The following is a 15,118-nucleotide window of genomic DNA, read 5'->3' as shown; positions in this document are numbered from 1 at the left end:
GAAAACACCCAATGCATGATGTGTGTGCATTTTGCAAGTGCAAATTCATTACGAATATTTACACAATTTTGTTGGAAAAGAATTAAAAAGCGTCCGCCATGAACGACCCTTTGCCATCGCTCCACCCTTCTCTGTTTTCCAAGAGGGTGGGATGGTGTTGTTGTGGGGTGGCGGCGATAGGGCCACCCTCACCCTTCCTCATCACCATCACCATCACCGTCAACTCTATATGCCAGACTACTGGCTTTCGAATTACACACAAATTTTTGCGAAAGGCAAAAACAACAGAGAAGCTAACGGAAACACAAAACGCGAATGGCAAGCGCAAAATGAAAACGAGAGCGAGACAAAGGTGTAAAGAGAGCTAGCAAACGAGGCAAACGAAACTGGAAATACAATAAAATCATAATAATAAAAGTAAAAAATCCATTTCACACCCCTAATAATGCTCCGGTCGCAGGACAGAGGCCAAAGGGCGCCGGCGGCAGAGAACGAGGTGGAAATAGAGGCAAAGCACAGCGCAATGAGCACGGGGACAAGTACGCTATACTAAGCAATGGAAAGGAGCAGGCGAAAGAGGCCGCAACAGAGACGGAGACAAACAAACAAATGAGTCCTCTGAGTCTAGCAGCCAAAAGGATACCACACACCCACACTCCTTTTTGTCCTGTTTCGAACGTTTGTTTGTATGTGTTCCTAGTTAGTTATGATAATAATAATGGGAGGCACACACTGGCGTAAAGACAGAAGCAACGAAACATGGCCAAAAGCAGCGCAAGTACACTAAACTGTATGGGACCCGATAAATAGGGATACCAGATTCTAAGAGTTGCTTTGAGTTTATAAATGTCATATCATTACTAATTTTCAAAATAATCTTTTTTCCATGATGGTTATACAAATTACATATATCAATTAGACAGCAGCTTGTTTCCTTTTTTTTTGACTACAACTTATAGGCTTATAATCCAATTACAAATTGGGGTGAAAAGTTAAAAAATACCTTTAACTCAAATTTGAAGAAGACACAGCCAACAAACCAAGTACTACAAGTACTTGTATCTGGGGAACAATGACAAGTGTTGCCAAGTTGACAAATAAATACAGAACCAAAACGTAAACTAAATGCACTCCTTCCAGGAACTGCATAGGGATTGTGGGATGTGCGAGATATTCTCAAGCGCCTGTGTGCTTAGGGCTCCAAGTCCTTTTTGGCCGGGCCCAAAAAGAAAAAAATGATGCCAAGTGGCGCGTAGGTTGGCAACCCTGTTTGCAGTGTCGCGTCTCCTTCTTCTTTCCCGATTCTCTTTCTATAGCTAACGGCTTTTTTTTTACTACTCTTACCACCCCATAACACCAAGCCCCCAAAAGCCGCCGACGAACGATGGAATAACGAAATCCAAAAAGGGGGACAAACAAAAACAAACGACAAAAGAAGATAAAGCGTATCGAACCCTCTTCTTCCTTTAAACACTATCCATACGCCTCTCGCTCATACCCGTTGCAGGCAGGCAGACTGGCCTTTTCCGTCTCTCCCTCTCTCTCTCTCTCAATGTAGCCGGCACGTTTACAGGATACTAGTGCGAAGCAGCTAGAGCGAGCGATTGATTATGATTATTAGTGGAACCCATATCCATTGCTGTGACTGTATAGCGATGGCTGCCACTGTGACTGTGTCTTGGACTTGAAGTCAGAAGGTAAAAAGCGGTATGGTGATTGGAAGTAAGGGTGCAGTAAGCAGTAGCGAAAAACAAATTTAAATAAACAAATTTACAAGAGTACTACTGCACACAGTGATGGTAAAAATATTAAGCTAAATTATATTCTTCAAGATATATTATTTACATTTGTTGTTGTGTCGAGGTCTGTACTAAAAACCAATTTTGAAAACATTTGAGTAAACAATTAAAGCTAATCTAAGTCTATCTTAATATTGACATTATGTTCTTCATTCCCTGCAATATAATTTTTTGACTTCGCTAAATATCTGCTTTATCGGCATTTGTCTCACACGCGGCTAAAACATCAAGAGGTTAGTTCTAATCTTTTTAAAACCGAAATTGAGTCAGGTCTATATGTGTTCCGAGTCACATTCCGATTATAAAGATAGCCCTACTATTATTTTGACCGCAGGTGTCTGCGGAATCATCTTCTTCATGTTCCTCAGTTGCCTTTGGCTTGGCAGTTACACATGCTACTCTGCTACCACCCCACCCACTCCTATCTTCTTACCCACCCCCTCTCCATGAATGTGTGAAGTGGAAACGACGACGACGACGTTTTCGTTCTTCGTTCATGTGAAATCTATAGGCATAAATTTATTGTTTTGTATTTTCGCTCGCAGCACAGCGAATTGAGAGCGAGAGGGAGCCAGGCCCCACTGGTCCCCCTTTTTCTCTCCCTCTCGCACTCTCGCGTTCTTGAGTCTCGTTTACTTTTTTCTTGATTTGCTGCCTGCACACATTCTTTGCATATTCTCTCTGCACTTTTGCATTCTCATTTTAATTAAGAGATGTATTATACGCCCGTAAATAAATTGTCATCGCATCGCAATAGTTCGCAATTTACCTCCAAATAAATGCCATTTCCATTGTTTACTGTTGTTGGTATTGTTGCAGTTGCAGTTGTTGCTGCAATTTGTGAAGATTTGTTGAGATGCTCGCAGAACGCGGAAAAACTACTGAAGTCCATGGGTTTAATAACCTCCATTTTCGGACACACAATAATATCACAGTCTCACTGGTAATCAAAAATATGTTGAGCGAAATCGAAGCCTTACGGTTTCGTCATGATTATTGATTTCAATTAAGCACTAATTATCATTTATTGCGGCCCAATGACAACTATTTGCACGTAGTTGCTGTTGTTGTTGCCTCGGCAATTACATTATTTCATTTCGTTTGATTATTACTCCCTCTCCCTCTGGCGCACTCGCATTCTCGCGATTTATCGCGTTTCGTTGTTCCCCGTCTCGGTTCGAATTTCCACGAGCACTTGGACTTTTTACAACTTTACACCGCGGCGCTCAAACAAATAATGAGCGGAGCGCATTGCGGACTAAAATACAAGACACACTCCACACACACACACACACTCACACACATATAATATCGAATGCGAATCAGCCATCAAGAGAGACTCAGAAGAGAGGGAGCGCGGAAGAATGGGGACCAGAAACCAAACAATCGTGAGATTAAGCCAAACGCCGTTTTGGGTGAATGTGAATATGAATGAGATGGGCTAAAAATTGAGACTCTGAGGTGAATGAGCGTCACTTGCAACGGGGGAGAACGCCAGGAAGAGAGCGCCGCGCCGACATCGGCTTCGCGAGAGAGTCCGACTTAAAAGAGCGGCATAAATGTGAATGTGTAAGTGTGCACTGGATGGACGAGTACAAGAAGAAGAAGAGCGGCCGCAGCAGGCACATTGTGTCAACTGGGTAATGTAAGCAAAGAAGCAGCAGCCTGCCACACACTCGTACTCGCACACGCACCCAAACCCAAGAATCGGGTTTTGGCAAAAAAGCCAAGGCAATGAAACAAATGTACCACAAAAACTGTTGACGACACATAGAGAAAGGAATAAAAGAGCGAAAGAGCGCGCGGCAGTCAAACGGGCATGGTGGATAAGGAGGAGAAGTGGGGTAACGACGGACGGAGGACACAGGGAAAAAAGGGATAAAATAAAATAATAACAGCAGGAGCAACGGCAGCACAACGAGAAGATGGAGAGGTAAAGCCATGAAAATGGATTAATACCAAAAGCAGGTACAAAAGAGCATCAAAAGTAAAAAAGCTATCTTTGAGGAACTACAGTCGAGACTCTGTTAAAGTTTTCTATGTAGCTTCCACACCTTTTGAATTAATTGAATTAATTGGTAAACCCTTATTTTAAATCCTTAAATCTTTCAAAATGTATGTGTTTTTTTGTATTTTTAAGTATGCTCAATAAAGTAAGATTCATATTCAGATAAAACTAAAATAAAATGATGGAACGCTATAGTCACGTGCCCGACTATTAGAAACACGTTACTCTGTAAACTAATTTAAATAATTCATCATCTGTTGGCTTCTAAAATAAATGTTCGACTTGTTCTAATCGAAAAAAATAGATCGGTTCATTTGCTTATATAATAAAAATACTTGTTCGAATTTTAGAGAATTTTAGTTACTTGTTTTATACATATACTGTATTTAAGACGAAACAAAGTTCATGTACTCGTAATTCAAATTGGATAAATAATCTCTAAAAGGCGGAAAACGGTTAAAGATATTTTAAGAGTTAATGATTTTTAAAAGTTCAACTTTTTATTGATCATTGATTTTGATTATTGACATTCGACAATTGTTTAATTAATTCAACCTTTGTGCCATCTACATACGACACTCACTAGCACCGAGAGAAAGACATGGAAAGAGAGCCAGAGGCAGCCAGAGCGAATGATGGAAGCAAAGCCAAAGTGTGATAAGCACGTAGCCAGAGCAAAAACGAAACGAGATTATTAATCAATCCGTAAGATACAGATGCAGATACCACATGAGTGAGAAAGCGAGTGTGTGTTCGGATACCGCACACACCGAAATGTGTACATGCATGTGAACAGAGCGGATATAATCGTACAATCGATATGCAATGGAGACACATCTTTGGCAAATGCACTCACTCACACTAGCACTCCCTTGCAAGATCGTCGAGTGGAGAAAGAAAGAGATGGCCACAGTTAGCTCTTCTCTATCCTAAATTTGACTTAACTAAATCAGGCAGAGAAAAGAAGTCGAGGCAACATAACAGGTAGGCAGAGAGGCGGCTCTCAATGAGATTTAAACTCGAAGAACGCGGATACGTACATATGTCGATGGACTGACCATTTGGAATTTAGAAAAAAAGTGACTTTTCTCAATTTTTTACGACTGACAGGTGTGAAGTGAATAATGCACCGACGCAGCAGCTGCATCTCACAAGTGCACTCAGCGAAGTAAGAGAAAGAGCAACAATGAGATGCGACAGCAACACGTGAGGCGCACAGTTGCATGTACTCAAATGACAATGACATAATGCAGGCAATTCCTATTTATTAGTTAAAACATATATAAATTTCTAAAACTTTAACAAGGCTTAATGAGTTACAATACATTAAATTTATAAATTAAAAGATACTTTCCAAAATTCAGTAAGACACTTAAGTATCCAAGAATTATTTTGACTTGTACCACTGTGCGCTTTAAAAGCGGCAGCCAAATGCTAATAAAATAATAAATCGAATGGCAACAACAGCAACAACATCCAGTCTAAAAAAGAGCAACGACAGCGGTCAGCAAAAGCATCCAAGCAAGTCGAAGGAGGGTCCGAAGATGGCCACAAAAAAAATGGCAAAACCTACGCCAGAGCAGTCATTCGGACGAGAGAAAAGCCAACAACAACTTCTCTATGCTCGGTGTTCTAAATACACGTTGCAAATGCAAAAAGGAATCAACAAAACACAGCGAAAAATGCTTTTAAGCTGCAGCAGCAGCTACATAACGAGAAAAAACAAGAGGGGAGATGGGGGAAGTGGAATGGGAGCTTAAATGAGCACAATTAGGCGGCTTTATCGAAAACTCGCGTTATGCGAAAGAAAGGGACAGGAAACCGAAACAGGAACAGGTCACCATTATCCCCATTTTTTTTTCGCCTTCAAGTCACATATTGCGCTCGATAATTCAGTTCGTGAGAGCAGAAGCAGCAGCAGTAACAGCAGCCGCCTAAAGAGAGAGTGCCATCCCCCTCCCCTCAGACATTTGGGTGGGCGCACACGAAAAGAAAAAATTAAACATTGGATAAATCCAGAAAATGTAAAATTACAAACACACATTGGCGGTGTGGAAGCGGGACGGAGACAAAGACAGAGAGTGAGGCAAACTCGCATGGAAAACTAATACATACAGATGTGGCAGCGCAAGTACAGCCAACGTAGCTAGGCAGCAAAGCCAAAACCAAAACCACCCGATGATATCGAATGCCCAACAACAACAGCAACAAAACCAAGTCGTCGTCCACCAACGCCACTGCTTACGTCGCCGCAGCAGCAGCAGCAACAATCATCGTCACCAAAGAAGAAGTTCACTTCGTCAATACAACAACACAGGCGGCAACGGCAGCAACAACCACTTGGCTTTGCTCTTCTTACTGCTGCCGCATTCCTCTCCGCCCCCGCTTCTTCTTCCTAACTCCGTCTTGATCCTGTTGTTGTTGTTGTGGGTTTGATTGATGGCACGCTGCCTTTGCCGCTGCCTCTCTGCCTTTTGATAAAGGCGGCGTTACCCATTCGGTGCTGACCACTTGGCCAGAAGGTGTATACCAAATCTGACCATTTTTACAATTCTACCAGTTCTGAATTTCTCGTTTTCAGGATTCTGGCGCCCAATAATGGCCCCAACAAGCGGTCAATAAATAATAGCTTCGTACTTCTCGATGCTTTTAAACTAAGCTTTTTTTTTAACAAAGTTTATTTTGTTGCTCGTTGGTTGAGAGTTTTAAGAATAGTTTAAAAAGAAATTGTGTTAAAAAAAAAATATAAACACTCAATTTCAAGAGTTTCTCAAAAGCTAACGAATAAAAATAATATAAAATACGATTTTGTTAGGTCACAAAACACTTAAATTTTATTTGTATGGCGGATTTGGCTTGTATTTCTGGCATCTCTAACGTCTGCCACTACAGTGGGAATGCGGCGAATCAATGCGTCAGGTTGTACAATTGACTCCGGTTTTGCGCTTTGGCTCATAATTTGACCCAAGCCTTTCTGGCCAACCCGTTGCGGGTTCCACTGTGTCGCCCGCGTATCTGCTGTTGTTGTTTGTTGCTGCCACCAAGGGGCAGCAAAAAGCGAAGCAGAGGCAAGGAAACGAAACGAAACGAAAGCAACGGTTTTGTACTAGGCAGATGAGCTGGGCGAAAAAGGGGGCGCAAAGAGGTGGAGTTTGCTGTATTGCTGTTTTTGTTTCTGCCGCCGCGTCTGCAAAGTGGTTTGACATTTCCTCCGTTTTTGCCGCTCATTCGCATTCGCGAGATAAAATAAGATGAGAAAACAGGACAGTAGATCCGATGAGAGGACCAGGAGAACAATCTGAATTTGAGCATCGTGTGCACCGCATTTCGGGTTCAAATTTGAGTGTATGTATTTCTTTTATTTTGCATAAATTAAGCATAAGTGTATTTGCTGTCGTTTCTCTGCTCTATCGCTGCCATGTTTTCGTTTTCTCGTCGCTCACTTTTGTTTGCCCATTCGGTAAGACACACGCACACACAGACTTTTCCCCAAAGCACTATGGGGACAACGACCACCTTTTGTGCCGATAATTAATAACTTAAGAACGACGCAACATTTTCGTTCTGTTTCTTGAATTATGTGTATGATACAAAAAGGAAGATATTTATAAAAAAATAGGGGTGGGTCCGCCTTTTTTTTAAGTATTCTTTTTTTTTAGTTAATGTTAAATTATGTATTTTTATTGTAAAGATAATGGTAAAATATTAAACTTAAAAAAAGGTCGTGGTCCTAAATTTATTTTTTAAGATATCACAGATTGTTTCTTTGCCTTAGTTTTGTTTAAATAAATGCAGGAATAGTGTTTAAAAAGGTGTAAAAAATCGATAATATGGAAATTTACAATATATTTGTAATTAATTTTTATGTTTGTAACATTTAAGATTAATGTTATTCTGATACATCGCGCTTAAAAAAAAGTATATTTAACAACTTTTTAAAAATGGGTTTTGGCCAAAAAATGTGGTCGTTGGCGCCATAGTGCAAAGCACCAAGCCTTACACCTCGCGTTGGTTTACTTCGCTTTTTATTTAGTTGAATTTCTTGAGCTCTTTTTTTGGCTATAAACACGACCCCCTGGGTAAACAAATTTGTCGATAAATGTAAAGATAGGGGCAGTATCGAAATATTTTAGAAAAACTGCGTTTGCCATGATTTCAACAGTTTACAAAATTAAATCGAAAATATACTCCAGAAATGAAAGCTTGGTTTTTCGGTGCTGCTTGAATTTATGTTTTAGAAAAGGGCAATTCGAATTTGTTGTATAACAACATTCTTTTAGTTCCTTCGTTCTTTAATTGTACTATACAAAAATTATTCACGGCGTCCAACTGTACCGGAAAACCAAACGTTCATCTCTGACGCAAAAAAACGATTTGAGTTTGTAAGGTAGTGTAAGCTACTTCACTACAAAACTTATATTTGAACATTATGAAAGACTAAGGATTCACAGTTGCTTATGAATGTATTCAGATATCTTTAAATATAAGTAATCGGTTAGGCAAAATGCTAGTTTTTTCAATAGTTTTTTAACTCATGCAGGTTAGTATGTGATATGCAAGTGTTGTTAGTGGTCTGTTTTGTGTAGTGGTTTTTACATGTCAGTGTTTTTGGGTTTATTTCCCTCTTTGGTGGAGTTTATTGGACTGTTCACGTCCCATTAGGGCCTCAAAGGGTGGTATTTCTATATTCTGTAGGCTGTATTGTTCGGCCTTATCACCGAGTGGTAGTTGAGGATTGATTTCAATTCACGGGGGTGGGAGTGGGGGTTGATTAAACAGGCAAAGGGCAAGGGGTTGATTGCTCAGCCCGGTAGTGTAAGTCGTTATAATATATAGAGGGCATATATAGAGAGGAGGTACTCATCACTAGCGTACATTGTTCATGCTGACCAGGTACATGGCCAGTTTATTGACGTCCAAGTTGGCCAGCTGGTTGACGTCGGTGGTATTGAGGATGCTGAGCATCAGGCTGATGTCGGCTGCGGTGGGCATAGCTGGCATGACTCCCGCTCCGCCCGAGCCCACCTGGCCGGATCCACCACCAGATCCTCCGGTTGCTGCTGCAGCGGCCGCCGCCGCTGCTGCGGATGTGCTGGCCCCCTGCGATTGCATCAACGCCTGGAGACTCCGGCCACTGCCGTCGTGCTGGCCAGAGGATCCCAATCCGGAGCCACTGCCACTGGAGCTGCTCTGCAGCTGCATTTGCATGGACTGAAGAGTAGGCGTGGTGGGGACCGACAGCGGGGGCGTCGATGAAACTAATGCCTGGAGCTGTAGGACAAATAGGACAATCACAGAGAAAGAGTTGGAGGAATTGGTAACATTGCAAAATCAGCAACAAGATCAGTTAACATGTCATGGAATCGGGGGCATGGCTTGATATGAGATAATTGAAATGGTCTTGATGGCAAGGGGAGTGACGTATGATCCTTTGTCAGCGGATTTACATAGTTTTGTTGATCAGTTGTTGGCTGCTTGGGTAATGGTATTCTTTACCTTACAATTTTGGATCTTTTGGATGGTGATCAAATTAGATTGATGTTTGGACCCGTCATTCTGTCCCAGTCTCTGTCGACGGTCCGTTCTGTACGCTAACTACGGTGCACGGTTCGCAACTAACTACGGCCAACAGCTAAGCAACAAAACTACGTACTTTTTAACACTGGACACTACAACATAATCATGAAACATAAAACAGGAAAATAAAAAAACAAAAATTTCCATCTAGGTTAGGCGAAAAAATGTAGGCTTTAGAAATTTTGAAGTTATTCATAAAATCTGCGATTTAAGGCATTTGAACTTTAAATATAACTGAATTTAAATTAATAACCATCAGAAACATATTTATTCATGAGTGGAGAAAGGATAACCGAATAATTATTATTTAACATTAACATTTTTTTAAAATCTCTTCCAACTAAAGTCAGAGGGATTTCTATGGACATATCGATTTGCTCGAATCGCTTTAAAATGTATTATGTTTAAATATTTTTTATTTGCTTAGCATCTTAGATTCAAGACCAACAATCATTTAAAACATATGGATTCATATTTTTTATACTGATAAAAATGACAATGAAATGAAGGTAAAGGGCAACAGATGTTGGGACACAGAGGATTCAATAGTGGAAAACCGTCAGTGGACTCACCTTGGCCTTCTGCTGTAACTTTAGTTCCTCCTTCTTGTAATTCCTCTGGTAGGCAGTAATCACACGCCGGAGGCGCGTGTTGAGGTCCTGCATCGACGGCCACATGGTGGTGGCATCCTCAACGGCTGCCACGGTGGGCGGATAGCTGCCGGCGACGCTCTCCTCCTCGTCCAAGCCTAAATGTGAGTTGGAGTTAGCATGGTCGGTGGTGGTGTTAGAGTTAGCCGCTTTGGATGATGGATTATTGGTGGTGGTGGTAGTGGTGGTATTGGTAATGGTAGTAGTAGTGGTGGTGATGTTTGTGGTAGCATTGTTAGTGCATGAGTCCGCATTAGCGCCTTCAGCTCGGGCAATAGCAGCGGCATCTTTTTTGGTTTCCCCAGCAGGAGCAGCAGCAGTTGACTCCTTGGATTCCTTTTCGATTTCTTTTTTCTCCGATTCGTTGTCCGATTCGCTGGCATCGCCAGTCTTGGCCACGGCCTCCTGAGCTTCTCCCTCCGCCTCCGGCAAACCGGAGTCGGCCTGATCGCGGGAAGCCGAGGTTGAGACTGGCGCGTCGTGCTTTTCAGTTAATTCAGGACCTGATGTATCTGCCGATTCTGGAGTCACTGATGATGCATCCTGCTGGGCGACCGCCACATCGACATCGCTGCCAGTGCCCGGTAAGGCATCAGCACTGGCTTTGGATTTGGATGAGGATTCGGAAGCGGTTGCATTGGTGGCATCTTTTTCGCATTCCGTTTTGTCGTTGCCGCCGCTGCCACTTTTGCTGCTGCTCTTACCCGACGAACTGGGGCGCTCCTGGTCGAGGAGCGAGTCCTTGTTTTCGCCACCGGTGAGCTTGGTGGAGTCCGAGTCTTTGGTCGTAGTGGTGCCGTCGTCGTCCACTTCGTCGCCATCATCGTGCTTCGAATTTGCATCGTCTTCGTTTCTGTGGTGCCACAAAAATGGTTTGAAAATTAGTGATGGCTCGCTGTGAATCGCAGGTTGTATATCGGGTGGAGGTCATGCCAAACGCAGTTTAAACGTTCTTAAAACACTGAGAGAGAAAATACACAGCACACACGCACACACACATTCAACGCAATGGCAATGGATCAATGTTTTCAGTGTGTGCGTTAATACATTAACATGAAATTATCTAGAGCGAATTTAAAACATTTGGTGATGATGTTTTACAACAAAGCTCATTCATTTTTTCTATAAACTCATTTTAGTATTTGAAAAGTATTAATCTGCTTTTCAGAGTACAAATTTTTGGTAGCATACTCCTTTAGTATTACATTTTCTATAGCACTTAAAACCTAGTGAGGGTTTGCCCTGAACATTTTTAATGGCATGATTCGCGATGAATGCGTGTGTGCGTGGGAATGGAAATGGTTTCGACTAATTTCTGTTCCTTTACTTGCGTTTCCAGATTGTCAAATTTGATTTTGAGTGTATTTTCCTTATATTAGTACTTGAGTTGCGTATGTGGGATTACTTAATGGCATACATGTAATGGATGCTAGCTACATTGATTTGTGTTTTTCTTTCCGGTGTGTTTCAGGATCAAATTTCTAAAAACTTTAGGCATTTTCTAGGTGGTATTTGGTATTTATTTTAAGTTTTACTTTTATATTAAAATCGAAAATTATTTAAGAACGGTATGCTAATGTCATCACAACTAAGTTTTTTTTTTAATAACATTTTTTTTTTATATTTTTATTTAGTCATGAATGGTGTATTTCGAATACATTAGACATTCTAATATTTTGATTCCTCGAAACACGCCGTATTAATTTAGAATTGATTTTATTCGTTTTGAAAAGACTTACATCGGCAAATTCGTGGCGGCCAAATCGTCACCGGCACCGGCGCCCACATGGGTGACAAAGCACAGATTGGGATCGGCGCGCATTTGACGATACATTTCACAGCCATGCTTGTAGGTTCCAACCAAAAGACTCTTATCACAACAAATGGGATTCCACCATGAAGATGGCACTTGATCGGGCGTTGGCGGCGGGCGAATGGGGAGCTCGCTACATATGATCATTTTGTTTCGTTTCGGTCGATGGATACATTCGATTACATTCAAATGTGTTTGGTGGATTGGGGGATTTGAGAGATGCGCGAAAAAAGAAATGCGTTGGTTTAGTAAAAATTCAATTTGGTTGATTCAACAATTTCAATCGGTTTAGTATGAGGTTACATAAAATCAATTTAAAATAAACCAAAGAAAATTAAGAAATTATAAGAGGTAATAATAAGGAAATCATAACATTGTTAATTGCCAATTTGCACTACAGATTTATCACTACAAAATGCAGAAATTCATAAAAAGCATAAATCAAATGACCATTTTCACCGTTTTGTTTTTTTTTTTTTTAATTTGGAATTCAAAAAATATAAATTAAATTATTGAACTGCATGTATAATATCGGTTGTTTTTTTTTTCGTATGATGAGGACGACTGCACGTGGTAACGATATAGAAATTAAGAGTAGCGTGGATTTCCCTATTCGCCTGCTTCACTTTAAATGCGATATATAGCGTGCGTGCGAGCGAGGGGGTCGAGCGATGACAATCGATTTATCGGTGGTAGGGGAATATTTGGGGATATTACCTTTCCAGATTTAGATTGAGTGCCAGCTGCTGCTTGGCTTTCGTACTGCTGCAGTTTTTGGTGGTGATAATATACGTATAGATATTCGCATTGAAATCAATTAAATATTTTATAGGTTGGTTAAACGAATCGATATAAAACACAAAACACAGCGATAGAGGAGAGTCAATGTGCCGAGGATTAGTTGGCAAAATATAGAGTATGAAAGTAATGATGAATGAAAGATGTACAAATGGTAGCATTTCTATGGACAAGCGATCGAACGTACAAAGAGAGTTTATGTTATAAAGATAGTGAGCGGATAAGACAGGTTTGCATTCCACCTGAACCTTGATAAAATAGCTGATTATTAAGATAATCAACCAACACAAAGTTCATAAAGAAAAAAATACAAATTCTTTGAAAACAGCTTACAAATTGGCATTAGTAATTTAAGGATATTAATATAACAAAATGTATAACTAAATAAAAAGTAATCAACACTCTTCGGCAATCAGTCAGTCAGTCAATCAATCAATCAACAACAACATCAAACAAAATGATTAATGAATGCCAAGAGTTTAGCAGGTGACTTAAAGTGCCACGCCTACCTGATGGGCGTATTGTCCTTGATCTGCTGAACAAAGTCGCCAATAACCTCGTGTTGTATATAGTAGAGCATCCTTACGCGCAACAAAACCCTGTGAACATTTAAATAAAATAAACAAAGTGTAAGGAAATGGAAGAAAAAATGGACCAAAAAGTTGTGTTAGTACAAGTCCGCCTTTAATTTTGAGATTAGCTTATAACAAGTTCGATTCCACACGACTCACTTATTGGCGTGTCTGCCCAAATGCTTTTTGTAGGCACCCTCCAAGTACGCATCGGCGTCGTACTTTTCCTTCTTGCTCCAATGATTGGGGTCGTGAATACTCGTCACTGCTGCGGCCACAGCACTGGCACTGATTCCGCCACCATCCTTGTCAGATCCATCCAGGCCACTGGACTTGTGAGCCGGAGTCGTGTTGCCACTATTACTACCGGATGCAGTGCCTGGAGCTGGAGTAGAAATTCCCGTGGATTCTTTGTTTGATTTGCCCCCATTTCGGCCTGTAAAACCAAAAACGGATTGACGGATATTAGTAAGTTTGTTTTCGTTTAAGCAGCCGTCAGATTGCTGATTAATCCAATTCGTTAGACATATCTTATTAAATGTAAAATGCAAATCACTTTGCAGCTCTTCTGGTTTTTTGATAGTTTCGAATACAATTTTGCTAACATATATACAGTTGGATAGATTATTTTTAAAATTATGAACTTAAAAACTTGAACAAAAAGCTATCATCATCGCTTGGACGAAGTCAAATGTCTTGAGCGAAGTTCTGCTTTATAAATTTGAAAAATTTATATATTTATATATGTATTAAATAGAACTATTATATTTTAAAGGTTAGTGGTGAAATTTTCTGTTAAAATTCGTATTATTATCACAATAATAGCAAAGACTAATTAATTTGCAATTAGTAAAGTTTCGCCAATAAGCACTTAAAACATATTATGTTTTGGTATGAACAGTTAATATGGATATAGAATATTATTTTAAAACTAAGGTAAATCAATATGTACATAAAAATAAGATTTTATAGTATAAGGCATACAATTGCATGGCAACAAAACATACACACACTTTTCTTGGTCATGTCGAGTTCAAAGGTCGTTATAAGTCACAGTTTTAGGATCGGTTCGAAGTCTTTATAGAGAGATTGGATTCCAGATTGAAGTAAGTTATTGACTAGGTAGAAAGGTAGATCAGTGAAAACACTGGGAGAAATAATTAAAGGCCATTAGGCAGACCCGAACACACTACACAAATAAAATTAGGTTCGTGGACTGATTATCTAACATTTACGGATACGCATATTTAAACACCACAAATAAAATTAGATAGCTAGTCCAGAGCCTCATACAGATAGTGGGTAAGAATTTTGTACAAAAAATTGGTTCGTTGGTTATTTTTATTTTGGAGCAGCTCGTTGGCTTATATATTTTGTTTATAACTCTCTACGTCCGTGCATCAGTTGGAGTGTGCGTGAATGTATATTTTACCATACCTTTGGCATTCCTACCTCGTGGCACCAAGTTGTGTAGGCCACTATGATCCCTGCTGATCTTCTGCACCTCACCGTCCTCCGTCGGCGTGATCAGGTCCCAGATGAAGGTCTTGATTTTCTCGTCACCCTTGTAGACCTGCAGGCAGTAAAGGAGCTGCAAGGAGTATAGAAATATATATGTTTACGCAAGTCGAATACTGGCCATCATTTAATTGAATTGTTAGTTTCAGCGGGTTGAGAAGTTAGTTTTTACTCAGCGAAAACCTAAAGTTTCCTCAATATTAGCATGGTTGTTCATCATTAAAAATTTTGTTGTGATTTTTGTATTATTTCTATACCACTTGATCTTTTTATTCACTTACGATGATGCGAGCACAATCCTCGACATCGATATCGCGCCAACCTCGCTTGAACTGTCCTAGCTCCAGAAGTTCCGACCATCGACCCCAACTGCAATTAAAGAC

General features: G+C 40.4%; 1 protein-coding gene across 12 annotated transcripts in view; it reads right to left on the bottom strand.

Annotated features, from left to right (window-relative positions):
* Nucleotides 1-15,118, bottom strand: part of LOC108148770 (serine-rich adhesin for platelets) — a 44,884-nt gene that overhangs the window by 9,167 nt on the left and 20,599 nt on the right. For 2 of the 12 annotated variants that reach the window (XM_017276030.2, XM_017276038.2), the window contains exons 5-12: nt 15,017-15,104; nt 14,655-14,808; nt 13,377-13,653; nt 13,155-13,244; nt 11,774-11,980; nt 10,739-10,887; nt 9,957-10,132; nt 8,683-9,078 (exon numbers count right to left, since the gene is read on the bottom strand). In XM_017276030.2, the coding sequence (XP_017131519.1) occupies nt 8,683-9,078; nt 9,957-10,132; nt 10,739-10,887; nt 11,774-11,980; nt 13,155-13,244; nt 13,377-13,653; nt 14,655-14,808; nt 15,017-15,104 (1,537 nt within the window). Of the gene's footprint in view, nt 1-2,568; nt 3,023-8,682; nt 9,079-9,956; nt 10,888-11,773; nt 11,981-13,154; nt 13,245-13,376; nt 13,654-14,654; nt 14,809-15,016; nt 15,105-15,118 lie in introns of those variants that run through there. The other 10 variants (XM_017275980.2, XM_017275988.2, XM_017275997.2 and 7 more) reach the window with 8 other exon arrangements.

The sequence above is a fragment of the Drosophila elegans genome, unplaced genomic scaffold (genome assembly GCF_018152505.1).
Source record: "Drosophila elegans isolate 14027-0461.03 unplaced genomic scaffold, ASM1815250v1 contig_814, whole genome shotgun sequence".
In the NCBI taxonomy this organism is placed as follows: domain Eukaryota; kingdom Metazoa; phylum Arthropoda; class Insecta; order Diptera; family Drosophilidae; genus Drosophila; species Drosophila elegans.
Note: the sequence above shows the minus strand (reverse complement) of the source record. Positions and strands in the feature narration are given on the sequence as shown.